Source organism: Mercenaria mercenaria, chromosome 8 (genome assembly GCF_021730395.1).
Source record: "Mercenaria mercenaria strain notata chromosome 8, MADL_Memer_1, whole genome shotgun sequence".
In the NCBI taxonomy this organism is placed as follows: domain Eukaryota; kingdom Metazoa; phylum Mollusca; class Bivalvia; order Venerida; family Veneridae; genus Mercenaria; species Mercenaria mercenaria.
In genome coordinates this window covers 51,003,739-51,031,428 of record NC_069368.1, presented here as the reverse complement: position 1 = coordinate 51,031,428, position 27,690 = coordinate 51,003,739, and the positions used below count along the sequence as shown (strand labels likewise).

The window sequence follows — 27,690 nt, the reverse complement described above, 5'->3', positions numbered from 1 at the left end:
GTCTTAATTTGTTAAATCAGCTCAAGGTCAAACCTTCTCAATTGTCAATCCATTTCACCATTATGACTGATAAAATACGATGTAAAACTTCTGATTTATGTAAAATCCTTCCACTTTTCTTACTTGTTTAGTTGGGTTTATAGTCAAACAGACATAAACTTAGGTCATATTGCAGCTTTATGTTTCTTCTTGTGTAAGAAGACCCCAGATACCTCTGGACATTATTTCAGGCACAGGTGACCACATAAGCAGAACCGCTGACCTTCCATTAAGCCAGGTGAACAGCTTAACCCAAAACAGCTAACTTAAAGTCAATAAAGAGGCATGCATAATGTTGTAAAAATGCAAAAAAAGAGTTATGGAACCAGTGCGCTGCAAGTCAATTTATCATAGTGAACAAGTGTGTGAAGTTTCAATTCACCCCTACAAGTGGTTACTGAGATACAAGCTTACATACAAAAACTTAACCAAATCTGGACACAGACAACAGCAAATGGGTGGGTGCATCGTGACCATATTTAAGCTGGAATTAAGGGCACAAGTCAAAATTAATAGATGGTAATCAAAACTTCAACAGTTCATCTGAAGAGACAAAGAGCAGTACATACCTGAGCTGCAGCACCTGCGTACAAGAGAGCCCAGTCCGGCATCCATGTCTGACCTGGGTTCAACAACCCGTAGATTGCACAGGCATAGTAAGGCACAAAATAAACCATGTACACTATCAGCTGTTAAACAAATATAATGCTACATTGTTCTTATTTGAATATTTGATATATCAAAGAAATTCTTGTGAAATATTATGTCTAACAATAACTTAAATTCAAAGCTTCATGAAGATAAGTTACATTTCAAATGGATCCATTTTATTCACTCACTGTCAGACAGCATTCATTTACATGTATAGAGTCTTATGCTACAATGTCCAAATTTCTTTATCTAATAAATTAACTATCCGGTAAAGTATTCTAATTAATGAAAAGCTCCAAGAGAGCTTTTTTCTGAGGATAAGAACTAATAACACAGCGGCTAGCTGGCTGGACTTCAACACCAGCAATCCAATTTTGGTTCCCAGTTGCAGTTTGTATGTGGTGAGTAATTTACTTATATTTGCACCATTTCTGGTAGTATGGGCCTATATAGACTGGATGCTGAGGAGGTAAATATGACAGCTACATTTGGCTTAACTGGAAATATGTTGTTCCATCCATTCCGTTTTGGGACTCCCATCAACCACTCGAGCTAAACATGAAACTTTTACCTATACTTTTAAAGCAAGGTAGTGTGAGTGTTTAAGTTAAAAAAAAACAGTACCGGTAATTAAGCTATTTGTATATTTACCTGAACTTTTGGATAAGCATATGGACTCATGATATAAGGTTCATGATCACTCAGATACTCCAGTAGTAGTTCTTCCTGACCTCCTAATGCAATCTATTCAAAGAATACACAATCTCTTGAATAATAAAAAACTTTAATATGTAACTCGCAAGACTAAATAAATACAAAATTTAATTGAGGCATAAACTCATTAGAAAAACAGTTCCAAAGTAAAAGCTCCGCCCATTACTGTGTTGAGAATTATGATGTTTGCCTTTCAGCTTTCAGGTCAGTAGATGCACAAGTGGTTTATCATATGCTAGTATAGGTAAAATAACCTTAAAACTGTTAGCAGGTGATATCAAGTTATGATGACAACATTTAAGCACGGACTGCTACCATCTCTTCGAGACAATGGGAACTATGTAGCAGCAACTGCACCCCATACAACCAGAAACTAGCTAAAGTTTGAATTCACGACAGGGTTACCAGTACTAGTTTCTCCCGTAAAATGAACATAAGTGACAATGTGACACACATAAGCTTCAAATATCAAACATTCAAAATATTTAATATTTAAATGAGCTAACTGGCCTTTATTCATAAAAAAAATCCCATGCACGTTGAAATACAGAAAGACTGAGAACTTACAAATCCTCTGAGAAGATCTACAATGGCTGCATACAGGAAGTAGATGAGAAACAGAAGATCTAGTGGTCTCTTCCATATACTGACAGGTCTATCATGCTGAAAATACAATTTATACCACAGTTACATAGCAACTGCCTTTCTTTCAATCAAATTTTCTATCTAGAACTTAACAACAGGACCATGAAAGCACTAATGCTCACCTGGGCTTGTATTCATAAAGCTCCTAAGGGAAAATTTTCCCTAAGGGACTAACTAAGCGAAAAGTTCCAAAGCATTTTGTGGACAATTGTTCAGATAGTTGGAATGTCTAACAATATTGTCACATAGTCTGGCATAGTAATGAAGATTATCAATTATTCTTATAAAGTCAACACTTTTCTTTTGTGCTATGTTGTTCAGGAAATTTTACAAAGTTAAGGATTTTCCTACGTTTTCTCCTTAGGAGCCATGAGGGCCATGACACCTGATTTAAACAGGTACAGTTCAACAGGTGCATTATAACATATTATATGAAAGGCAAATGGTCATGATTTTACACAGTCCAAGGTGTAACAGTATGCAACATAATTGTGGTCATTGTTGCATTTTCAAGGGGCCTCCGTGGCCAAATAGTAAAGGTCACTGAGTTTGTATCACTTTCCCCTCACAGACTTGGATTCAAGCCTCCCCAGGACGTAAAATTGTTCATATGAGGAAGCCATCCAGATGGCTTACAGAAGGTTGGTGGTTCTATCCAGGTGCCCGCTCGTGATGAAATAATGCTCGGAGGGGCACCTGGGGTCTTCCTCCACCATGAAAAGCTGAAAAGTTGCCATATGATTTGTAACTGTTAGTGTGGCATTAAACCCAATGAAAAAATCCATAATAAAAGTTTTTCTTCTTCTGTAAGTCTATGTAAAATAAGTGACCATGGACAGGGCCAATTTTGACAACCAAGGGGGCACGTTTCAAACAATTTGGTAAAGGACAACTACACAAAGCTAACTGTTAAATATTTAAGCTCAGGGCATTACTGTTTCAGACAAATAGATTTTTTAGTTTTTCTTCTAAAAGTCCATGTAAAATGAGTGAACCCCAGGACTGTGCGAATTTTTAACCTGGGGTGAGATTTAAAAAAGAAAATTAGCAGAGGACCTCCACACAATGCTATATGCCAAATATCTAAGATTGGGGCATAAAGGTTTTTGACAAGACTTTTTTAAAGTTTTTCTAGGAGAAGTCTGTGTAAAATAAGTGAACCCAAGAATGGGACCAATTTTGACCCAAGGGGCAAACTCTGAACAAGCTTGGTAGAGGACCACTACACAATACTACATGAAAAGTGTAGAGGAAAGGACAATGGACAGTGAGAGATTACAAAAGTTCAACCTGAGCTCTTTGTGTTCAGGTGAATTCACATTTTGATCACATTACAGGTATATAAAATTAGGAAGATGTGGGTCCTAGAGTTTCCACAAGGTTTTCTATGACACAACTTTCAACTTTTGCCATCAAATGACCCAGTTTCAATCTTGTCCTAGATTTCATAAAGACAAACATTCTGACAAAGTTTCAACAAGATCAGGAAGAAGGCAACTAACTATATAATTAATTACCTGTTCATTCAGTATAGACTGTGCCTGTCGTGATTTCAGGAGTCTGAAGGCAATCCAAACAGGCACAAATAAGTAGGGTAGGTTTAACAGAATTGCCACCTTGATACCAAATTTACCTGCAATTATACAAACAGAATTGCCACTTTCATACCAAATTTACCTGCAATTACACTAGCACTTATTGCTCACATGAGCTAAAAACAAAATCTGTCAGTGGGCAGAAAATCTCAACTTTTCCAAAGCCTTGTAATTACAAAATAAATGCATAAATACCAAGTCAAAACTTTTTGGAACCCATGCACTGCATGTCATATTATCACAGAAAGTTTCAATCTATACATAACCAGATGAAGACACAAATCGTGGGCTGAGCGCGAAACTATTGTAACTGTATATGAATAAAGAACAAGATACAATAGTTTCGCGCTCAGCCCTCGAAATGCTAAAACAGGCACTAATAAATTGGTAAGTGTAATACAGTTTTAAAAACATTTGGGTTAAGGTACAGTGGTTTAGAGACAGTGGGTTTCAATCCAATTAGCTGTTATAATAACTATCTCCACACAGTAAAAAATACATGAGGCAACACATCCAGAAAGCAATTATCAGACTGCGATAACTTTCTCTACAATGTAAACTAATAATATCAAATAAAAAAAATGTTTTACCTAAAACACTGCCAGGAACCAGCACTAACAAACTGTTGATGATAGAACCAGCCCAGAACAGTCCCACTTTTCTGTAACTCCACCTAAGTACATACAGGGACTATTTTATGTTGCTATAGTTCAATATTATTACACAGTATTTTTTACAGCAGTAGAACATTAATCTCCTGATCTATTTATGTCTTGATTCTAGATTAGCATGTTTAACCTCCCATCTTTTCTGAAAGAATCAGTTTCTTCCACTGATGTTCCGTCTCTTCACCTCAGAATCATATCTCAGTATTAATGAAAACATTGACTATAAAGATATGTACAGTGACAATATTAACAGACTTTTTCTGTTCTTACATTTAACTCATTGTCACAAATCTATGAGAATTTCTCATCATAACAGTTACAATGTTACCATAACTTACCAAAGGATCTTTTTACAGATTTTATTTGACTGAGAAAACTGTTTCTGGAACTTATATAATGTTTCCATCAACACAATAGCACATTTCACAATATATGTACCTTTTAGATATGGCATACAGAATCCACAGACAAAGGCCATAGTGTACAGTACCGTCCCAGTAGTTAATCATGGTCCCGTAAGGTGTCCACAGGTAGGGTTCCCCATCCTTCAAATAGAAGGTCATGACCTCTGGAATCATGCCGTCTGCTTCTAATGCTATAATAAGGTCTATCATACTGCTAAACATAAATAACCCCATCACTGAAAGTAACAAAAGAAAACAGATTTAAGTCCAGTATATCTTTAAAATACGACTGAATTTCTAAAAAGTATACAATGTAAGCATTCCCTAGTTTGAAACTTAAATCCTACAAAATATGAAATTGTCAAAAAACGATGATTAACCCTTAGCCTGCTGGTGGCAAGTGATTTTGCTTTTGAGACCAGTGCAGACCAAGATCAGCCTGCACATCTGTGCAGGCTGATCATGATCTGCACTGTTCGCTATTCAGTCAGTAAATTTTCAGTGAACACCCCTTTTTTTAAAAGTGATGCTGCCCAAACTGAATGATGGACCAGCCCATTTTAGAAATTAAGCAGGATAAGGGTTAAAAAAAATAATGTTAGGTAAGGGTTAATCAGAGCATTTGGTTTACGCTGAATCATTAAAAAAACACAGTCAAATGGAAATCTGGCTAAAAGTAATAGCCATGCGTATAGAAAAATTGTGAAGTCATTAAATCATCTTTGTTGCCATGACATTAAATCATGTTTGTACCGTTAGCACTGATCTGAATCATTTCTTTTACGATTCTATAGTTTTATTTAAAGAAATAATGATAGATTCTCTGGTTTATTTTGTATAATATGCTGCTCTGATAAATTTGTCATCTAATTTCAACTTTCAAATTCATTACTGTTCAAATATTAATTTTATTGGCATCTTTACCAAAATAATTGTAGCATATGAATTTGTGCATTATAACATCATTTAATTTTGTTGGCATCTTTACCAAAATAACTGTAGCATATGAGTTTGTGGATTTTAACATCATTTAACTTTGTTGGCATCTTTACCAAAATAATTGTAGCATATGAATTTGTGCATTTTAACTTTTGTACAGAAAATGAATCAATTTATTTTGGTCCCTCTAATCTAATTTAGTGGAATGACTCAACCAAGAATTCCATTGAAATTAATCCGCGAAGAAAATATTTATGATTTTAAGGTGGAGGAAAATATTTTACCATACAAAATAAACTCTGGATTCTTCATACGTCTAACCATCAAACAAGGAACCAGCACTAACAATGCCAATACAATCACCCCAACAACAAGTATCACAACTGGTTCCTGCATCCATTGTTGAGTATTCAGAATGTAGCACAGTGGGAGAGGTACCAGTGATATTAGGAATATTACAAACAATACTGACATAACTTTGCTGTTCTGTGTCTGAAAAATAGAAAAACCACTTCAGATATCTTTTAACAAGTAAATAATTTGAGATATAAAGAAAAGGAAAATATACTAGTGTATAAAAGAGATCCCACAAAGCAGTGTTTTCCACTGATTGGGAAGGGGGCAGGGGCCTTTACAATTGGGAAAATGCATTGTCAAACATCTAAACTGGGAATTGTTAAAAGTCATATTTTTTTACTAAAATGTTACATTTAAGAAAAAATGGCCATAAATGCATTTAGTATATGTACTGTCTAGTGTTTCAAGTGTTTATGGTTTCATATGTACAGTCTTGGTTGAAAAAAGTAAAAAAATAATAATTCTTTTTAAATTTGTGAATTTTAACTTGGAAATTGGAAAAAAAAACATACCATTTGCCATTGGAATTGGGGCCCAATTTATATCCCTAATTGGCCTAAAAAAAACACTGCAAAGTGAAACGAACTTTCTGCCATGACAAAAGTCAAGTATAGAAGCCAGTGCCTTGGACGTCTCCACCATGAATGAAGTCATTTTCTAGTTTGAGTATATCTGTTTTAATGATAAGACGAAATTGTCTAGCTGTGATCTTTTTGCTTTTATCCTGTTTTCAACCCTACTAACGTCTTCCTTCCTGCACAACTGTTTATCTGTATATATAATTCGCAGTCAAAGGAATTAAGGTTTAAGGCGTTAGGTTTTTGCACCTTTTTTTATCAAAACTGTTAGGAAGCACTCGGTGGATTGAGTAGCCTAGGAAACCGGACAAGCTTTTACTTTCTCTATCCCCTACACATGGCTATAATGTATCATTTTGAACGTTTGCCATTACTATAGAAGAAGAAGAAGACCTGGCTCAATGGGGAATTCGACTGCTCACTCAACACCATTGATTCCCATGTTACTTGGACAGTGATATTATCTACATCTACATCTACATGATACTTCCAACAATCATTAACGATTATGACTGGAAGGCGCTTGTCTGGGCAGTGTTGAAAATGAGAAAACTCATTAGGTGCAAAGAATAAAAATTACTACAGGTGCTAAGTTAAAAAACATAGTGAAGGAAGTTACTGCAGATGTACAGTGACCAGCCGCTCAGCAAATATGTTGAGGCTGGGGCTGGACTGTACATATTGGGGAAGGCCATTCCATAGTCTGATTGTACGGGGGAAGAAGGAATTCATGTGGTATTGAGTACGTGACTGTGGAATTAGGTAGTTCAGGTTTCTGGTCGGAGTTAGATGGTTATGGTCGACGCATACATGATTTGTTCGGATTTTGTAAAAATAGATGAGAGAAGATTGTATGCGCCGTTGTTCTAAAGTTTGCCAGTTTAGGGTGTTAATCATCTGGGTTACACTGCTTGTATAGTTATAGTCGTTAAAGATAAACCGTGCAGCTGATCTTTGCACTTTTTCGACTTTGTATGAGAGGGACTTTTGCCAGGGGTGCCAGATGGATGAGCAATACTCAAGTTGTGGACGGACATAGGTGTTATAGGCTTTCTCTTTGACCTTTTTGTTTGTTGTCTGAACATTTCTTTTGATGAATTTAAGAGAGTTGTTTGCTTTAGAGGAAATAGTATTAATATGTTCAGACCAGTTTAAGTCTTTAGTTAGTGTAACACCTAAGTATTTAGCGGTATCGGTAGATTTCAGTTCCTTGTCATGCAGGGTGTAAGGAAACATGACAGGGTTTCGTTTGCGAGTAATTCTCAGCACCTCACACTTGTCTGGATTGAATTCCATTGACCAGTCCTGTTCCCACTTTTCAAGGGCGTACAAATCTTTTTGTAGTGTTTGGGCATCAGATGAGGACTTGACTGTAAGGTATACTATGGTATCATCTGCAAACAGTCTTGCCTTACTTCTAATAGAATCTGGTAGGTCATTAATGTAAGCCAGAAAGAGACAGGGCCCTAGGACGGATCCCTGAGGGACACCGGACAGGACAGGCAGGGTGTCAGAAGTGCAGCCGTCTACAACTACTCTTTGGGTTCGACCCTTCAGAAATGACTTTATCCACTGTGATACCAGAGGGTGGACACCCAGCTCATTAAGTTTAAATATCAATTTATTGTGATCAACCTTGTCGAATGCTTTACTAAAATCCATTACTATTACATCTGTTTGTTGACCTTGCTCAAGGTTGTCGTAAACTTCTTGTGTAAAGCTGATCAGTTGTGATTCACAGCTATGCTTAGATCTGAAGCCATGCTGGTACTGGCTTAAGAGGTCATTATTGTCAAAATGTGTCATGATGTTAGAGACTAGAATGTGTTCCAATAATTTGGAAGCTATGCAGGTGAGAGATATTGGCCTGTAGTTACTGGCCTTGGATTTCGGGCCTTTCTTATAAACAGGGGCGACAACTGCACTTCTCCAATCTGGCGGGACACAGCCAGTTTCCAGGGATGACCTAAATATAATTGTAAGGATGGGCGCTATCTCGTGGTGTAGCTCTTTTAGAACTCTTGGTGAGAGTTCATCTGGGCCAGAGGCTTTGTTTGGAGAGAGCCCCTGCAGGAGTTTATCAACACCCTCTTCTGTAACGGAGATCATGGGCATGTTGGGTGCTGAAGTGTTTGTAGTAACTTTTTTGCAGAGTTGCTTCAAACTGAGTGGTTGTGGTTTTGAGAAGACCGACTCAAATTGCCTATTTAGTATATTGGCCTTGGTGGCAGGGTCAGTATATGTTAGACCCTCATGCTTAAGAGGTGCTACACCACAATTTTCTGTTTTCTTATGTTTTATGAAGGAATAGAATTTCTTATTTTTACCTGGTTGTGAATCGTCCATGAATATGACTGATTCTAGGTAAGACCAGTATGAGTTCCTTAGCTGTTTTTGGATGCTATATTTAAGGGCTTTGAAGGTGTTACTTTTACATGGGGATTGGTTGGATTTCCTCAATTTAGTGTACATTTTATCACGCTTGCGGATTTGCCTAAGGATCTTGGGAGTTAACCATGGGAGGTCGCAGCGTGTCTTAGTAGTTTTAGTTGGAATGTGTAGAGAACTAAGTCGATTGAGTTCATCTTTGAACAGATTCCAATCTGAGGCGGGGTCAGAGTGGTCAGAATCAGCGAATTTCTTTCCAAACTCTGATAGGTCCCTTTTGAAATCATCCCAATTTGCTTTGTTAAAGCATTTTATTGACCTTTTGGGTTGGAGGGGACGGCCTATCTTTATGTTGATATGTTGATGTCAGAATGCTAACAGTAAGTTGTCTGCACTTGCTTCAAGCAGCTTGTGCATGAAATTTTAAATACACTGAGTTTTGTAACAAAAATATTTGATGATTGAGATGCAAATTTGTTTTAAAAGGCAACATTTTTCTGAGTCTGTGACAAGGGGGAGTGGTTGTTGGGGTGGGGGGGGGGTTGCATCCAAAGGTCTTTGGAATGATAGCTATACTATACGGACAACAAACCTCAGGTAACACATAGAAATCGGAGTGAATAACACAGTCTTACAGATACTACAACAAACAGACAAATGGGTAAGCTGATAGTCCAAAGTCCAGTGTTCAACCTGAATCTAAATAAATTTTTAAATTAATCCTGTCATAATCAAATGAATGTTAGAGATTTGATCCATAATAATGGTTATTTAATTTATGCATTTCAGCATTTATCTAGGTAATTTATTTATGTAATTGTTTTATTTCGTTTGACATACTTAGTTTGACAGATGGCGGGATAAAAACGACTCTTCACCCTTTAATTCTGTTTCCGCTGTCCAGCTACAACAACAACCTGTGTAAATAACAACAACAACAAATTTTCAAGAATTACTTTTCTATGAAATTTTGTCAGTACAGGTATTTTCACGACATTTGGGAGTTTTTATTAACAAACAAACTTTATATTTGATACTTTTTAGTATTTTGATTCACCAATATGTGTTTTGCAAAAACATTTTTCGAGGTATGATCACATATATTTGGATGTGACATTATTTCGGATAGAAAATAACTATTTAACACACACATAACTATTTTTCTTTAAGAAAATATTATAACTCGTTCATGACTGTTTTTAAGGGCAGTCTTTCAACTTTACTTTTGCTCGACAGAGTCAGTGTAATTATTACACCTTTACTAAGGCTTGAGAATGCTGAGTTTGATATCTATGACATGTTAAGAATGGGCTTTTGTGCCCAGGTGGGGTCATATAAATTTGGTCTTGTCCGTCCATCCGTGCATCTATCTGTCCATCCGTCCAAATTTTGTGATGCACCTAGCTCAGAAAGTATTTGATATAGATTGATGAAACCTTGCACGAGTCTTTATCATGAAATGAACTTGCGCACCTCCTATTTTTCACCTTGTGATGCGCCTAGCTCAAAAAGTATTTCATATAAATTGATGAAACCTTGTATGAGTCTTTATCATGATATGAACATGCGTACTTCTATATTCTTTGTATGGCTCTGCCCCCTATTTCCAGAGTTATGGCCCCTGAAATAGTCAAAAATGCATATTTTCACCTTGTGACGTGCCTAGCTCAGAAAGTATTTGATATAAATTGATGAAAACTTGCATTAGTCTTTATAATGATATACACTTGCGCACCCCCTATTTTTCATCTGGCTCCTCCCCTTATTTTCCAGAGTTATGGCCCCTGAAGTAGTCAAAAATGCACATTTTCACCTTGTGACGTGCCTAGCTCAAAAAGTATTTGATGTAAATTCACGAAACCTTGCATGAGTCTTGATCATGATGTGACCTTGCACAGTTGGCATTCCTCTTGAGAATATTAGTGCTTATTACAGAGTTATGGTCCTTGAAATAGTCAAAATAGTGGATTTTGTGATACTCATAGCTCAAAAAGTATATGGCGTAGAATAATGAATCCTTTATATAAAATGTTTGTTGAGGCTATACCGGTATACCCCCTTAAGACTGCAAACATTTGAATTATTGCCCCTTATTTGTGACAAATGTACCAGTGGGGGCACACCCTGTGTTCTACAGACACATTCTAGTTCCTAGTCCAAATAACAGGTTGTTTAGGGACAGCGTGGTAGAGATAACTAATATGAAATTAGCCACTGCCTATTTTATGAGAAAACTAGATCATATGGGGTAATTTGATACTGCAGCTTTAAGTTGTTCTTTCAGACATGTTTTGTTTGATTCAGACCAGAGTTTTTGCCCTTGATTTAGTTAAAAAATATGCATATATTTATAAGCATATATTATTCAGCATTTGAATTTGTTTACCTGAGTTTTGTTTTAGATTTCACACTACAAGATAAGAGTTATGACCCTTGACTTAGTCAAAGATATGCATGAAGGGCATAAAAGTTTGTATCCCATGTATCTCAAAAAGTTTTTGTCTTTGAGTTGTGAACTTGTTCTGTTTGGAATTTTGAGAGAGCAGGAGTCGCCAATGTTCAAGTGAATAATGTTTCACAGTGTAGTGAAAGCACATTCATATAAATGTTTACATATTTCATTTCAGATTTAGACAATGTTGAGCAATACATATCATTATGTGGCTGGAACCATATAGGATGTGTTTCTAGCTGGTATCCAAAGAGAGATGTCGGAAATAAACACATACACTGAGGACAGTACTGTGTTACATCTCAACTATTCTGGAATCAAGAAGCTCAGTGATAAAGACTTGCTTACAAAATGCTTTCAGAAAGCACAGTACTTGTATCTGAAGAGAAATTTGATCAAAACTTTGGTAAGATATAGTGTGGTTTTATTTTTTCTCAAATGAGTATGTTGTAAATCAGTTTTATAGGTTTACATTTAATGTTTGTGTCGTGGTTAGAACCTGAAACAAAATTTTGAAATTCTGATTTTGAGATCAACAGAATAGTATTTCTGAGGACCTAGGTGTGAGTCCTTGCCATTTCAGACATTCTTCACAGTATACGACGACTTGTTCATCCAAATATTTTGGCAGAATTACATTTTCTTCATTGTCCAGACCAGTGCATTGCTTGATATATTTAGCTAAACAATACATTGGAACAGGAAAATCAAATCAAGACTTTGATGTGCAAAGACTACTTTAGATTTTATTTTCATTTTTTTTTATAATTGATATACAACGGAAATAGATCAATTTGTATTTCTAAGAATTCATGTTTCTTTGTTCTTAAAACAAAGATAATGCTACTTAATGTTCACAAGAGTTTTGAGTTCAGACATGGTAATGTTAGCAAATATTAGCAAAGAATAAAACTTTATAGTGAATATTACTCAAAATATTACCCAAACATTTCACACTGATGCAGCATTGTTCTTTCACTATACATATAGAAGAAAAATCACCTTATGCAAAATACGTAACTGTGAAAACAGAACATGGATACATACTCAGAGTTTTCATTTTCAGCCAAGAAGTGTTAAACAGCTGACCTCACTTCAACAGATGTAAGTAAATTTACTGTATGTAGACTCTGTAGGTCAACTTCCAAATGAAATGCAGTAATTGCAGTCTGTATGTCCAGTTGAGATTTAGTGTCTGTGACTCTGTCATCCATCAAGGTATTTTAAAATATTTTGACATTAATGTTCACCATATGACATTGTGTTGCTTAAAGACCCAGTTACTGAGCTTCAAGGTCAAGATCACATGTAGGGATCAAAGATTTCTTGTTCACGCTAACTCCTTCATTCAGGTCTTTATCTTTAAGTTCAAGATCACTTTTGGACATCAAAGTTTTGTAAGGTTTTGTGTTTTGTCAGTCCAGCAAGTGTTTTGAAATAACTTTGTATGTATGCTAAAATAACATCACAACATACGACCAGACTTAGTTCTGAGGTCAAGGTCACACATCAGTATCAAACATTTGAAGTGTGCATTTTATGTCTGGTCCATAAGTTGTTAATCCATCAAGGCATATCCGGACGAACGTAGGACAAAACCCACTCCCCTCCCATGCTCATTTGACCAAGGTGAACAAAATCCCCCTTCTTATTTTGTTGATTAATAAAAACTTTAAAATTAAGATGAACAGAACTGACAAAATTACAATTTTTAAGATGATACCTGTATTAAATTATCAATTCTAAATTGAATGAAGTGGAAATTTGGATACAATTGGAAAAAAAGGAGATATATGCCTACATTGTACCTGTAATACATGAATAAGTACAGGCAAGAGCTGCTGGAGTGTTCCAAGAGCATGCTGCACGTGAAATTGCTTCTTTTAGAAAGTTTTAATGAGTGTATTTTGGCATATCTAAGACAAAATATAAATTTTAACATTCATGTCTGAAAGTAATGCGCAGGTCCTGACCTACATTAAATTTTGCTTTATTGGAGCTACCGAAGTGTCTTCTTGCGGAAGAGTTCAATTTGGGGGAAACTAATAGCGAATTATTCCACAAAGCAAATAACCAACCCAGTGTGTGTGTGTATATTAATCAAGACAGTTGTGCTATGTGACATTTCATTTTAAACATGCTGTTATTTAAAGTAAAATATTTCATCAAATTTGAAAGCATTATTTGTAGATGCCTACATGACGATAAATGTCACGTTGTCTTTGTAATGATTTAAGCATTGTTAGACTTATTAGAACTGTCTATATAAAGAAAAGAAACGTAGCCTGTTGATTGTACTTAAGTTTCACCATTAGACTTACATTGTGTCATGTGACATTCTAACTTACTGAATTTATAATTCACAGACACTTGGAAGGCAACAGTCTTGAATGTCTACCAGAAGAAATTGGAGATTTGTACTCTTTGCAAGTGTTAAATGTTGTTTCTAACCACTTGACACACCTGCCAGGCTCCATTGGCAGACTGAAAGCACTAAAAAAACTTCAGATATCAAATAACAACTTACAATGCCTGCCAAAAGGTAAGTGAACAAAGTGTTAGGTAATATAACAGGTCATCAATTACTGTGAAATCATTAATATTCATAGGGAACTACTTTTTTATGGACTTTGCAGTTGTGTCAGTCCACAGATTAAAGTCTCAACAAAATAGACATTGCTGTTTATTTATGCCTCTACAGTTTGTAGCAGTTTAATGTCCTCTCAATCTAAAATGACTAGGCTACCGTAATCTGCATAAATTGAATTCAGATATTTTGCTAATTTTGTTGAAACTGGTTTAGTTTGTACTGAGATTTAAACTCATACCTATCTAAATGTGTTTATTGTTTAATGACTGCTTCCTGGAATTAACTAGGACCAGTATCTTATCTCAGATTGTTAAGGCATTAACTGTCTTTCTTCATTCCACAGGATGAGAAAATACTACCTCTCGCTTAGGAGTCGGACAATTTACTAGTACCATTATATTTTTTTCGATGAGTTGTATGCTAAAGTTCCCAACTCAAGGTTATGGGCCATGTGTTTGTGCACCTCCCAATGCTTTTTATGCTGTTAGTGTAGACAGTTATTGCAAAAATGGCTGTATTGCTGACAAGTTATTTGTCAGTTTATAAAGGCTTAGCTGTTGTTGCTCAGTCTCAGTTATTTACTTTTACAGTTTGAGCTGAGCTTTGTTCTTTTGTCATGGCCTTGACCTTTCATGTTTCAGAGGTGGGAAATCTGCTGGGCTTAGAGACATTAGAGGCTTCAAGTAATCAGTTAACAAGTGTTCCCATCAGTCTGGCACATTGTTCTGAACTGAAGCTACTGGCTCTCGACAAGAATAGGTTGAAGTTGTTTCCAAGGCAACTGTGCAGATTGCAGAAACTCACAGAGCTATCTTTAGCAGGAAATTTGTTGGAATATCTCCCACCATGTAAGTGTTTTATTTTAAAATGGTCCGTCTGGTAGATCAGTTGGTTTCTAATCAATGACTGAAGAGTGCTTGGGCCTACAGAATGATATCAACCTTTATAAGATTATACCAGTTGTTAGCACATGATTCCTATTTTATTGGTCAGTAACTCAAGATTAAAGACTAAAAATGTTCTGGATCAATAACTAAAAAAAGGTTGTACCTATAGCACTCAGACTTCACTTATGGCCAGTAGATTACCTTAAATTTTATAGGTTAAGTAGGTTGAAGTTTAAGGTTACAGTGACATTGAGGCTTTAAATAGTTCCTGATTTATAACTGGAGAATGCCGTTGTGGGGCTGATAACCCCTTTTGATTTTTAGATTAGTAGGTCAAAGGCCCAAGTAACAGTGGTTTGATACCCCTTAACCATCGTAAGATGGGGGCTCGTCCATGATATAGACCTTATCTCAGGCTGTTACGACTTTTAGATGTAACTAATCAAAGAGCATAGCATTTTTATGACAAAAAATCCCAACTGCCTGTTGTGGGATTCAAACCCGGGTGGCTCAGGTGTTAGTCCAATGCTCTAACCACTGAGCCAAACAGTCGTCTCTGACACAGTTGTCAGATTGGCTTTAAAGGCACAGGCTATGCATAAACAACTGTAACACTTCCCCTCTTCAAAGAAGTCATCATTTATGATGATTTGTAAGCCATTTTGGCATAGAAAGTGCCATTTTTGGCACAAAATAAAGTCTGTTTCCCAGGCGAGTAACCCATCTTATGATGGTTAAGGCATAAAAAAATCAAATGGCGTAGCATTTTTGACTGGTAACATATTTTGAAAAATCCCAAATGCTTGTGGCTGGATTCCAACCAGGTTCGCTCGGTACAATGCTCAGACCGCTGAGTCAAATAAGTCGACTCTCTGATGCAGTTGACAGAGAGTGGCTTTAAATGCCCAGGCTATGCGTAAGTGACCGTAACACTTTGATGAGTATATTTTTTGTGTATTTTGTGCAACCATCTTGTATTTGCTGCATGGGAGAAAAAATTATTTGAAATAAGATCCAAAGAGAACATTCTTGAGATAAATCAATTATTGAGATTACATACTTTTATTTCAGTGATATTTGAAGAGTTATCAGCATTACATTTTCTTGTGATTGATCAGAATCCAGGAGTAACAGCATATCCTTCACACCAGGGTGATATACATGTCAGTCACTGTGGGTATGTATCCTTTATCCAGGAATAACAGCATATCCTTCACAGCAGGGGTATGTACATGTCAGTCACTGTGGGAATGTACATGTATTCTTTATCCAGGAGTAACAGCATATCCTTCACACCAGGATGATGTACATGTCAGTCACTGTGGGTATGTATCCTTTATCCAGGAGTAACAGCATATCCTTCACACCAGGGTGATATACATGTCAGTCACTGTGGGTATGTATCCTTTATCCAGGAGTAACATCATATCCTTCACACCAGGGTGATATACATGTCAGTCACTGTGGGTATGTATTCTTTATCCAGGAGTAACAGCATATCCTTCACACCAGGGTGATATACATGTCAGTCACTGTGGGTATGTATCCTTTATCCAGGAGTAACAGCATATCCTTCACACCAGGGTGATATACATGTCAGTCACTGTGGGTATGTATCCTTTATCCAGGGGTAACAGCATATCCTTCACACCAGGGTGATATACATATCAGTCACTGTGGGTATGTATCCTTTATCCAGGAGTAACAGCATATCCTTCACACCAGGGTGATATACATGTCAGCCACTGTGGGTATGTATCCTTTATCCAGGAATAACAGCATATCCTTCACACCAGGGTGATATACATGTCAGTCACTGTGGGTATGTATCCTTTATCCAGGAGTAACAGCATATCCTTCACACCAGGGTGATATACATGTCAGTCACTGTGGGTATGTATCCTTTATCCAGGAGTAACAGCATATCCTTCACACCAGGGTGATATACATGTCAGCCACTGTGGGTATGTATCCTTTATCCAGGAGTAACAGCATATCCTTCACACCAGGGTGATATACATGTCAGCCACTGTGGGTATGTATCCTTTATCCAGGAGTAACAGCATATCCTTCACACCAGGGTGATATACATGTCAGCCACTGTGGGTATGTATCCTTTATCCAGGAGTAACAGCATATCCTTCACACCAGGGTGATATACATGTCAGTCACTGTGGGTATTTATTCTTTATCCAGGAGTAACAGCATATCATTTACACCAGGGTGATATACATGTCAGCCACTGTGGGTATGTATCCTTTATCCAGGAGTAACAGCATATCCTTTACACCAGGGTGATATACATGTCAGCCACTGTGGGTATGTATCCTTTATCCAGGTGTAACAGCATATCCATCACACCCATGAGATATTACTGCTAGTCATTGTACATACATGTATCTCTATACTTTATAACCTCATATAAAATTTGTGACATGTGCAGTGCCAGTTTCCAGTTTTGTTTCTGTCATTGTGCTGTTCATTCAATATAATTAAGAAAAACAGTAAAGGTAGCCATTAATAGAAATGAAAAAAAAAACATTTCTAAAAGGCTTTGTTGGGTTTAATGTCATACTGACACAATTACAGGCCATATGGCGACTTTCCAGTTTTCATGGTGGAGGAAGACCCCAGATGCACCTCCTTGTATTATTTCTTCACAAGCAGGCACCTTAGTAGAACTACCGACCTTCTGGAAGCCAGCTAGATGGCTGACCCAAATGAAGAATTTGATGCCTGGATAGAGGCTTGAACCCACATCGGTGAGGGGCAAGTGATTCGTAGTCAAGGACATTAACCACTCGGCCATGGAGGCCCCTTAACAGGTTTTGATTAATTAAAGGTTCTTAATTGTATCACTGCATTTTCCTCGTATCTGAACATTTTTTGTTACAGATTAATTCCCAAAGACACTGAGGCAAATGACAGATTAAAACATTTGGACATTCAAGGGCAAAGAATTTCTATGCCAGAGGAGTTTGAAGAGCTGTGTGAACCTGGCAAGAGTTGTGTACCTTGTCTACAGGAATTGTCTCTAAGAGCTGTACACCCCAACCTGAGTTCAGAATTTGGTTAGAAATTATGAATTATTGTTTCAGAAATATTTCTTTTTATGCCACTAGATACAAAGTACATGTATATGGGTACTGTACTGGAATCACGCATGGCCATCTGCTGGTCTGTCTACCCATCAAACTAGTTTAATCCACATCTTAACTGCCGGGAAAATTTTCATAATACTTGCATCAGTTGATAATCTCATCAAGACAACATGCAGAATGCACAACCCAGGTCACTAGGTTCACACTTAGTCAGAGGTCAGATAGCTTTTTGTACCCTCCGACAACAAAGTTGTAAGGTGGGGTATACTGGTTTCAGGTTGTCCGTCTGTCTGTCTGTCCGTCTGGTCGTCTGTCCGTAGACGCAATCTTGTGCGCACAATCTCTCCTTATCCCCTAGACAGAATTTAATGAAACTTCACACAAGTGATCAGTACCAACAGTAGTTGTGGATGGGGCATGTTAGGTTCTTTTAGAAAAAAAAATTGCAGAGTTATGGGACTTTGTTTTTTGTCACTATACTATATACATAGACACAATCTTGTGCGCACCATCTCTCCTCATCCCCTTGACACAATTTAATGAAACTTCACACAAGTGATCAGTACCAACAGTAGTTGTGCATGGGGCATGTTAGGTTCTTTTAGAAAAAAAATTTGCAGAGTAATGGGACTTTGTTTTTTTGTTACTATACTATATATACATAAACACAATTTTGTGCGCACCATCTCTTCTCATCCCCTTGACACAGTTTAATGAAACTTCACACAAGTGATCAGTAACAACAGTTGTTGTGCATGGGGCATGTTAGGTTCTTTCAGAAAAAATTTTTGCAGAGTTATGGGACTTTGTTTTTTTGTTACTATACTATATACATAGACACAATCTTGTGCGCACCATTTCTCCTCATCCCCTTGACACAATTTAATGAAACTTCACACAAGTGATCAGTAACAACAGTAGTTGTGCATGAGTCATGTTAGGTTCTTTCAGCGACAAAAATTGCAGAGTTATGGGACTTTGTTTCTTGTTAACATACTATGTACATACAGTCTGCATATGCAATCTTGTGCGTGCCTAATCTACCAAACCCTTACACACAATTTAATGAAACTTCACACAAGTAATCAGTACCAACCCTAGTTGTGCATGGTGTATGTTACATTCTTTTAGATAAATATTCTGCATAGTTATGGGACTTTGTTTTTTGTTACTATACTGTATACATACAGTCTATATACATACAGTCTACATAATTATGCAATCTTGTGTGCGTCAAATTGCAATGTACTATGTCAGTGCATGCGGGGGGTACATTCGTCACCTTTAGTGATAGCTCTAGTTTTTGTCTGCTCCATCTTTTAACCACATGGAAGATTTTCATAAAACTAGCTTCATTCGTTAACTTCATCAAGACGTTGTGCAGTGTGCACAACCGAGGTCACAAGGTCCAAGGTCAAGTTTAAAATTTCATGCCTGCCCATTATCTTCTTAAACCCTTGGAAGATTTTCATAAAACTAGCATCATTTATTGACCTCATCAAGACATGCAGTGTATGTAACCCAGGTCACTAATCCCAAGCTCAGTGCCATACTTCAAAAGTAAATACATAAGTCATTGGAGAATGTCTTCTGTAGGTCAAAGTTCATAAGCAATAATATTAAAGTGTCATATTCAAATTTTTGTAAAGTAATTATTCCAAATTTTGTCTATGATGACTTTATTATGTTGTTGTTTTGTACAGTCATCGAAAGTGTGAGATGTTATGTTTATATCTGTTTCCTTTGTTTAAAAATTTGTCATGAAGCATCTCTTCATCTTTTATAAAGCTTGTTTTTGGTCTCTCTTTAATAAGATTGTTTACATGTAAATACCATGTGATTGTCATTATCAACCTCTGTTTTGTTTCATTTTGTACCGTTGTAAATATGTGTTTTGTATGAGGCTCGACCTAACTGTGTTGCCTCTATAAATAAAGTCTTTATTATTATTATTATTATTATACTTTGGGGTCAAAAGTAAATGGCATTACCTCGTGCCAGCTCCAAACTGCATGGAATATTTTGATAAAACTGCTGTCATTTGTTTATCTCACTAAGACAATGTGCTGAGCACATAGCCCTGATCACTAGGTCAGAGGTCAAACCCGCCTGCTTAGGTCAATAGGGAGAGCGTCAGTCTACGGATCACACGGTCATGAGATCGATCCTCGGGCGGGGTGTATGTTCTCCGTGACAATTTGATAAAAGATATTGTGTCTGAAATCATTCGTCCTTCACCTCTGATTCATGTGGGGAAGTTGGCAGTTACTTGCGGAGAACAGGTTTGTACTGGTACAGAATCCAGAAACACTGGTTAGGTTAACTGTCCACCATTACATAACTGAAATACTGTTGAAAAACGGCGTTAAACCCAAAACAAAAAAAAGGTCAGAGGTCAAGGTCATTTCAGGAAGTCAAAGGTCAAATAGCTTAACTAAATGTCCACTCTATATCATCTAAACTACTTGAAAGATTTTAATAGAATTAACATTCGTTGTTATCTTATCAAGGCAACATGTAGAGTCATGACCTGAGTAACTAAGGTCATGGTCACATTTATCAAATAGCTTAACTTCGTGACCACTCTATCTCTTCTGAATCTCTAGAATGAATTTCAAAAATAGAAAAATTAACCCAGGTCATTAGGTCCAAGGTCAAGGACACACTTGGAAGTTTAAGGTCATGATAACATTTTTATACCTTCTTTGTATAGGAGTGAAATTTTTGAGTCGGCTAAACGATGTAATCGTTTTGACGAGTCCTTGCTATCCAGCGATTCTCTAAGTCTAAATGGACCAAATAACACAGTGAAGCGATGTAGTTCCATTAGATTTCTCAAACTTCAAACAGTTCACTGCAAGAATGAAGTTAAGTTGCGTAAATTCCCTTTGCTATGACCAATATACGATGTAATCTGTCATATTTATGACTTGTAATTGTGCAATACTCGAATGTAACTCATTAAGCATAAATGTGCATTTTATGAATTGCGCAGGCTTACAAAGCTTGCGTAACATCCAGCGAAAGACAAAAAATAGTTCCACAGGGCTCCAGATAAGATGCGTATTAGCGTAAATTACGTATAGAAATAATGCAAATACGCATGTCTAATAATTTCTAAACGTATATAAAATTACAGAAATGCACACAATGCTTTTTTAAAAACAAAATCTGAATCGTCTGGATGCGTTAGGTAACATAGCCGATCCCGATCAGCCTTAATTCTCCCACATTGAACGTATACACGCATCGTATAATTTCTATAAACTTTGCGTGGGTTTCTACACACACACATGAATTTTGCAGTCAGTAAACGGATAAATTATCGGAAGGAGAAGCTCTTACTGGTTTGTTTAGTTACTACAGATATTAAAAATGATTTTAATTCTTATTTTTCGAGAAATAAACAAATCGGCGAAACATTAAATTGTATTTTCTTGTAGTTTTTGAAATCGAAAGTAGATCGTCTATGTTTGGCGAAACGAAACAATTTTTTTATGAAAAGATTTAAATAAGAGGTAATTTAACCGTAAACTTCAATGTCAGATACTGCCAATCGCTGCTAAATGTCTTCGTATCATCACAATTTGTAAAATATATGGTTCAAACTGGAGAAAAGTGTAATCGTATCCGGATATAATATTTTGGGTAAATATCGAGCTGTGTTATGAAATTTTAAGAAAAAAAACTAAAAACAAACTGAAACTGGTAGACTATACTGTCAGTACATCAATCATTAGCCGACTCAGGCCATTCAGGCCTTTGATTGGGTATTATTATGCCCCCCTTTGAAGAAGGAGGCGTATATTGTTTTGCAGATGTCCGTCGGTCAGTCGGTATGTGGACCAATCCGTTTCCGCATGATTACTCAAGAACGCTTGGGCCTAGGATCATGAAAGTTGATAGGGAGGTTGGTCCTAACCAGCAGATGACCCTATTGATTTTGAGATCAGTAACAGATAAACGGTTTCTGGATGATAACTCAAGAACGCTTAGGCCTAGGATCATGAAAGTTAATAGGGAAGTTGGTCATAACCAGCAGATGACCCCTATAGATTTTGAGATCAGTATATCAAAGGTCAATATCACAGTGACCAGTAACATATAAACGGTTTTTGGATGATAACTCAAGAACGCTTTGGCCTAGGATCATGAAAGTTGATAGGGACGTTATTTATGAGCAGCAGATGACCCCTATTGATTTTGAGGTCAGTAGGTAAAAGGTCAAGGTCACAGTGACCTGGAACACTTAAATGATTTCCGGATGATAACTCAAGAACGTTTGGGCCTAGGATCATGAAAGTTGATAGGGAGGTTATTCCTGACCGGCAGATGACCGGTATTGATTTTGAGATCAGTAGGTCAAAGTTCAAGGTCACAGTGACCCAGAACAGTTAGAACGGTTTCCGGATGATAACTCAAGAATGCTTGGGCCTAGGATCATTAAAAGTTGATAGGGACGTTAGTTATGAGCAGCAGATGACTCTTATTGATTTTGAGGTCAGTAGTTGAACGGTCAAGGTCACAGTGACCCGGAACAGTTAAACGGTTTCCGGATGATAACTCAAGAATGCTTGGGCCTAGGATCATGAAAGTTGATAGGGACGTTAGTTATGAGCAGCAGAGGACCCCTATTGATTTTGAGGTCAGTAGGTGAAAGGTCAAGGTCACAGTGACCAGGAACAGTTAAACGGTTTCCGGATGATAACTCAAGAATGCTTGGGCCTAGGATCATGAAAGTTGATAGGGACGTTAGTTATGAGCAGTAGATGACCCCTATTGATTTTGAGGTCAGTAGGTAAAAGGTCAAGGTCACAGTGACCCGGAACAGTTAAACGGTTTCCAGATGATAACTCAAGAATGCTTGGGCCTAGGATCATGAAAATTGATAGGGATGTTAGTTATGAGCAGCAGATGACCCCTATTGATCTTGAGGTCAGTAGGTAAAAGGTCACAGTGACCCAGAACAGTTAAATGATTTCCAGATGATAACTCAAGAATGCTTGGGCCTAGGATCGTGAAAGTTGATAGGGAGGTTAATCATGGCCAGCAGATGACCCCTATTGATTTTGAGGTCAATAGGTCAAAGTCACATTGACCCAGAGCAATAGAACTTTTGTGTACAGTGACTAAATAATTTCTGTTCCTTGTGCAATTAATGAATGCATCAAGTGGGGGGTGGGGTGGGGGTATTTCCTGTTCTACGAGCTCTTGTTTACCTTTAGTGATAGCTCTAAAGTTGATATTATCACCTTGTTCTCACATACTTGGAAAACTTGTATGAGCCATTTGGAGCATTGGAACGGTACGTCAAAGCCTAGGCTGAGATCTTAGTATTGTTGCATACTTTTGTCACCATTTGACATTTGGCATCAAATGTGCTTTAAGTATTTTCGTCATGTGTACCTCTATCCTAGTAGAAATTTGAGAACACATTTGAAGTGTTCGGAGCATGTCAGGTCTATGAGGGTAATATTCTGAGGTCATAGGTTGAAGCCCAACCATATAAGATATGTTTTATTGTATTTTTCAGTCAGTGTAGGGGAATTATTACCAGTTGATCTTACAGACAGACTGATGTACCCAACAAGTCGATGTCTTTACTGCATGAAAATGTTGTTCAGATCTGCTTTTCCAGTAATTTACCAGGAATCCAACAGAACTGTTCTCACCTCAGCATTTTGTTGTTCAGTCAAGTGTATTACAGAGACTCAGGTATCCATTCAAAATCAACTCTTATTTCCAGTTTGTGTCAGCTGATAGGAGGGACAATCCATTCAATGGTTACAACATAACATTGTCAGTGCCGGCACATACTGTGATTAAAGATAATCAGCAACTTAAATTACTGTAACTGTTCTGTCAGAGAAGAAGTATGCAAAGTTTTAGATTTGTGTAACTGATATCAGAAATTTTGGCTAGGGTGTTAATTAGAAGAAATTAAGATTCGGTAATGCTAAGTTGTTAAAATTCATTTTTGTTGAGCCTGCTTGTGGATGTGAAGACGTAGTTGTCCAAATGGCTGTTCGGTGTTTGTGCTTCAGTGTGATTCTGCCTTTGCGACCAGTAAAGATCATGATCAGCCTGCACATCCATACAGTCTGATCATGATCATCGCTGTTCGCCATTCAGTCAGTATATTTTTGGTAAGCACCCTTTTTAACAGTTAATGGACTTGAAAGATGGACAAGTTCACTATAGAAATTTAGCAAAGTAAGGGTTAAAAGATAGAGAGGGCCATCTAACTGTAAAGAGAACAATAGCTTCAATCCATTAACAATAGATTTTAGGGCCAGGGCCCCCTATAAAACAAAAGATAATAACAAAAGAAATGGGCCCCTATATCATTTCGGTGGTCCCTCCGTCCGTCCATCCGGATTTGTTTGTCTGGATCATAACTTTGACATGCATGGGGCAATCTTGTTTATATTTGGCATGAATGTTAACCTCAGTGAGATATAGTATCATGCGCAAACCCCAGGTTCCTATCTCAAAGGTCAAGGTCACAGTTGGAGAACAAAGGTCATGTCAGATCTTGTCCGGCCCATACCTTTGACATGCATTGAGGAATCTTGATTATATTTTGCATGAATGTTTAACTCAGAGACTGACTGTATCTCAAAGGTCAAGGTCACTGTAATGGGTCAAAGGGTGGGCTCGACATGTTGCCTGTGGGCATCTAGTTTGATGTACCTTTCTATTTTATGAGAAAATTCAGCATGATTAAATGTAACAGAAGCAGTTGTCCAATTGCAAAACATGCAAAAGTATAAAGATACACTATGATGATTTTGATACAGCCGGTAATACAGTAAGGTGAATTGTACATGTACATTTATTTAAACTTGAAAATATAAGAGACTTTTGCACAGTAACTAATCTTAATTAAGGTTTCGAAGGAGGCCTTGAGAAACAAAAATCAAACAACACCAAATCATAGAAAGAAAGAGTTGTTTGACATGAAAATTGTACAGCGTGTAAAACATGTATATTACTTTACGAAACAAGTGTCAGTATACTGATATAAACTTTGAATTCCAGAAAATGACTGCCTATAGGGGCCCCACTTCTGGACAGTCAATGGCCTTTAAAAACTCACCATTTTCAAAGAACTGTTACACATGTTCATTTTGATGCATTTGCAATAGCGTGCGAGTGGTGAAATTTTGCATAACAAGGTGGAACACAGTTTTCAGCAATTGTTTATCTTTATTTCTTTACAAATGGTATTCATTTTCAAAGGGAGACAACTTTTTCCGATTATTTTAAGTACAAATGGCATTCATTTTCAAAGGGAGACAACTTTTTCTGATTATTTTAAGTAATCGTCGAGAAAAAGTTGTCTCCCTTTGAAAATGAATACCATTTGTAAAGAAATAAAGATAAACAATTGCTGAAAACTATGTTCCACCTTGTTGTTGAAAATTTCACCACTCGCATGCTATTGCAAATGCATCAAAACATGTGTAACAGTTCTTTGAAAATGGTGAGTTTTTAAAGGCATTTGACTGTCCAGAAGTGGGGCCCCTATAGGCAGTCATTTTCTGGAATTCAAAGTTTATATCAGTATATTGACACTTGTTTCGTAAAGTAATATACATGTTTTATATGCTGTTCAATTTTCATGTCAAACAACTCTTTCTTTCTATGATTTGGTGTTGTTTGATTTTTGTTTCTCAAGGCCTACTCCGAAACCTTAAATATGAAGTTTATCAGTTTTTAGATAACTGCAGAATTGAGAGATTTTTGTTATGCGATTGTACACAATGGGTTTGACAGTCAGTATTTTGGTGTATGTACAAACTCTTATCTGTATTTATAGTCATGTAAAGTTTAAACATTAACTTGATTTATTTGTGTTTTGTTGGGTATTAAAGGTGCTTATGTGATATCTAGAACATTATTTTAGAATCATGTTTACTGTTAATTAAAGTCACTTGAACCAAAGGTTCAGGGTGAGCTATTATGATGGTGCTGTGTCCATTGTCTGTTGCACATAGATCCACTTGGCCCTTTTTAAGGATTGCCAAAGCTAAAAAATGATATACATTTAATTAACCTTTTGTCTTGAATCACTTGATGCTTCAAACCAAAATTTCTTCACAAAATATGGTCTATAGTATCCATATTAAGTCTTTGAGATGTGTCCAAATTGTTTCCCATAACCCTTTTCTGGGGCAGGCATAGCTGAATGTAAAATAACCTTTAAAGAACCTCTCCTTATGATAAGCTTGGTGTTATCCTAAGTGATACAGTGTTTTGCGACATTAATAAAAGACGGTTAGCATTTTTATGCAGAGTTCCATAAAGAAAACAAAATGAATTTAAAAGTCAACATTTGGACACGTGTAGTTATTATGTCTCCCACCACACAGTGGTGTGGGAGACATATTGATTTACTCCAATCTGTGTCTGTGTCTGTCACAAAGCTTGTCTGCACTCTAAGTCGAACATTTGTCATCCGATTTTCACCAAACTTAAACAAAATGTGTTTGACCACAAGACCTCGGCCAAGTTCGATAACTAGCCAAATTGGTCCAGGCGTCTTAGAGTTATGGCCCTTGAATTACCAAAAATCGGTCTTTTTACTTTTGTCCGCACTCTAATTCGAATATTTCTCATCCAGTCTTCACCAAACTTAAATAAAATGTGTTTGACCATGAGACCTCGGCCAAGTTCGATAACTAGCCAAATCGGTCCAGGCATTTTGGAGTTACGACCCTTGAATTATCGAAAAATCGGCCTTTTTACTCATGTCCGCACTCTTAGTCGAACGTTTCTCATCCGATCTTCACCAAACTCGAACAAAATGTGTTTTGACCATGAGACCTCGGCCAAGTTTGATAACTAGCCAAGTCGGTCCAGGCATTTTAGAGTTAAGGCCCTTGAATTATCGAAAAATCGGCCTTTTTACTCTTGTCCGCTCTCTAAGTCGAACATTTCTCATCCGATCTTCACCAAACTTGAACAAAATGTGTTTGGCCATAAGACCTTACCCAGGTTCGATAACTAGCCAAATCCGCCCAGGCACTTTTGATTTATGGCCCTTGAATTACTGATTGGATCCACTCATCCAGACCATCTAATTGGATCCACTCGTCTAAAACATCTAGAGTTCCTAGTTGCTTCCTTGATCCCATGGACAAACCTTATGAAAGCAAAAGGTCAGTGTCTTGCATAGGGTTATGTGAATAAAACTTTTGAAACTCTTTCAATTTGAAAGTGAAAAGCTCAGATACATGATACATCACATGTAGCAGTAACTTGTGGAAAATACCATATTTTATTCTGGCATGCTCAATGGGGCCAAATTTTGTGTTGTCACAAGGGTCAATGTTTTTAAAGTTACTGAAGAAAAACTTCATTTATGTTCCAGATGAAGCAGACTTGAAATACAAGTTACTTATTAATAGATGAAACATTTGCATGTGGTCTGTAACCACTTTGTTTAAGCTGTGTCCCTTTTGCCAACATTTCAGGTTCCTGTGGTTGCTACAGGGGTCTTTGTTCTACCTTAACTTAAAAAAATCTTCTAAAAGTACAAGGGTTTTCATTTTACAAATCTCATGGTTTTTTTTGCTTGCTGAGGTGAGCACCTAAGGCCCATTTTACACTCTTGTTTTGTTTACCTTTTGTTTTAAAAACAATGTGATTTATTCAATTAAATATGTTTTACCTGGAA

General features: G+C 36.9%; 2 protein-coding genes across 5 annotated transcripts in view; one reads left to right on the top strand and one right to left on the bottom strand.

The window, feature by feature from the left end:
• LOC123566361 (transmembrane 6 superfamily member 1-like) overlaps window positions 1-9,925 on the bottom strand; it is a 10,765-nt gene extending 840 nt beyond the window's left edge. The window contains exons 1-8 of one of the 4 annotated variants that reach the window (XM_053549973.1): window positions 9,819-9,925; window positions 5,940-6,147; window positions 4,751-4,952; window positions 4,235-4,317; window positions 3,567-3,682; window positions 1,972-2,067; window positions 1,342-1,434; window positions 609-728 (exon numbers count right to left, since the gene is read on the bottom strand). In XM_053549973.1, coding sequence (XP_053405948.1) covers window positions 609-728; window positions 1,342-1,434; window positions 1,972-2,067; window positions 3,567-3,682; window positions 4,235-4,317; window positions 4,751-4,952; window positions 5,940-6,129 — 900 coding nt within the window. In that variant the 5' untranslated portion in view covers window positions 6,130-6,147; window positions 9,819-9,925. Of the gene's footprint in view, window positions 1-608; window positions 729-1,341; window positions 1,435-1,971; window positions 2,068-3,566; window positions 3,683-4,234; window positions 4,318-4,750; window positions 4,953-5,939; window positions 6,148-6,524; window positions 6,979-9,570; window positions 9,678-9,818 lie in introns of those variants that run through there. The other 3 variants (XM_045360357.2, XM_053549975.1, XM_053549972.1) reach the window with 3 other exon arrangements.
• Window positions 9,881-27,690, top strand: LOC123566362 (leucine-rich repeat-containing protein 28-like). Its single transcript, XM_045360358.2, has 8 exons — window positions 9,881-9,960; window positions 11,606-11,836; window positions 12,497-12,534; window positions 13,797-13,972; window positions 14,662-14,868; window positions 15,979-16,084; window positions 17,803-17,978; window positions 23,542-27,690. Exons 2-8 carry the CDS (start codon window positions 11,687-11,689, stop codon window positions 23,766-23,768), a joined length of 1,080 nt encoding a protein of 359 aa, XP_045216293.2. The 5' UTR covers window positions 9,881-9,960; window positions 11,606-11,686; the 3' UTR covers window positions 23,769-27,690.

Excerpts from the sequence above, each read along its gene's own strand:
- LOC123566362 (XM_045360358.2), top strand. The coding sequence starts at position 11,687 with ATGTCGGAAATAAACACATACACTGAGGACAGTACTGTGTTACATCTC. Across the intron at positions 11,837-12,496 it reads GAAATTTGATCAAAACTTTG|CCAAGAAGTGTTAAACAGCT; the intron begins GTAAGATATAGT and ends TTTCATTTTCAG. Across the intron at positions 12,535-13,796 it reads CTGACCTCACTTCAACAGAT|ACACTTGGAAGGCAACAGTC; the intron begins GTAAGTAAATTT and ends TATAATTCACAG.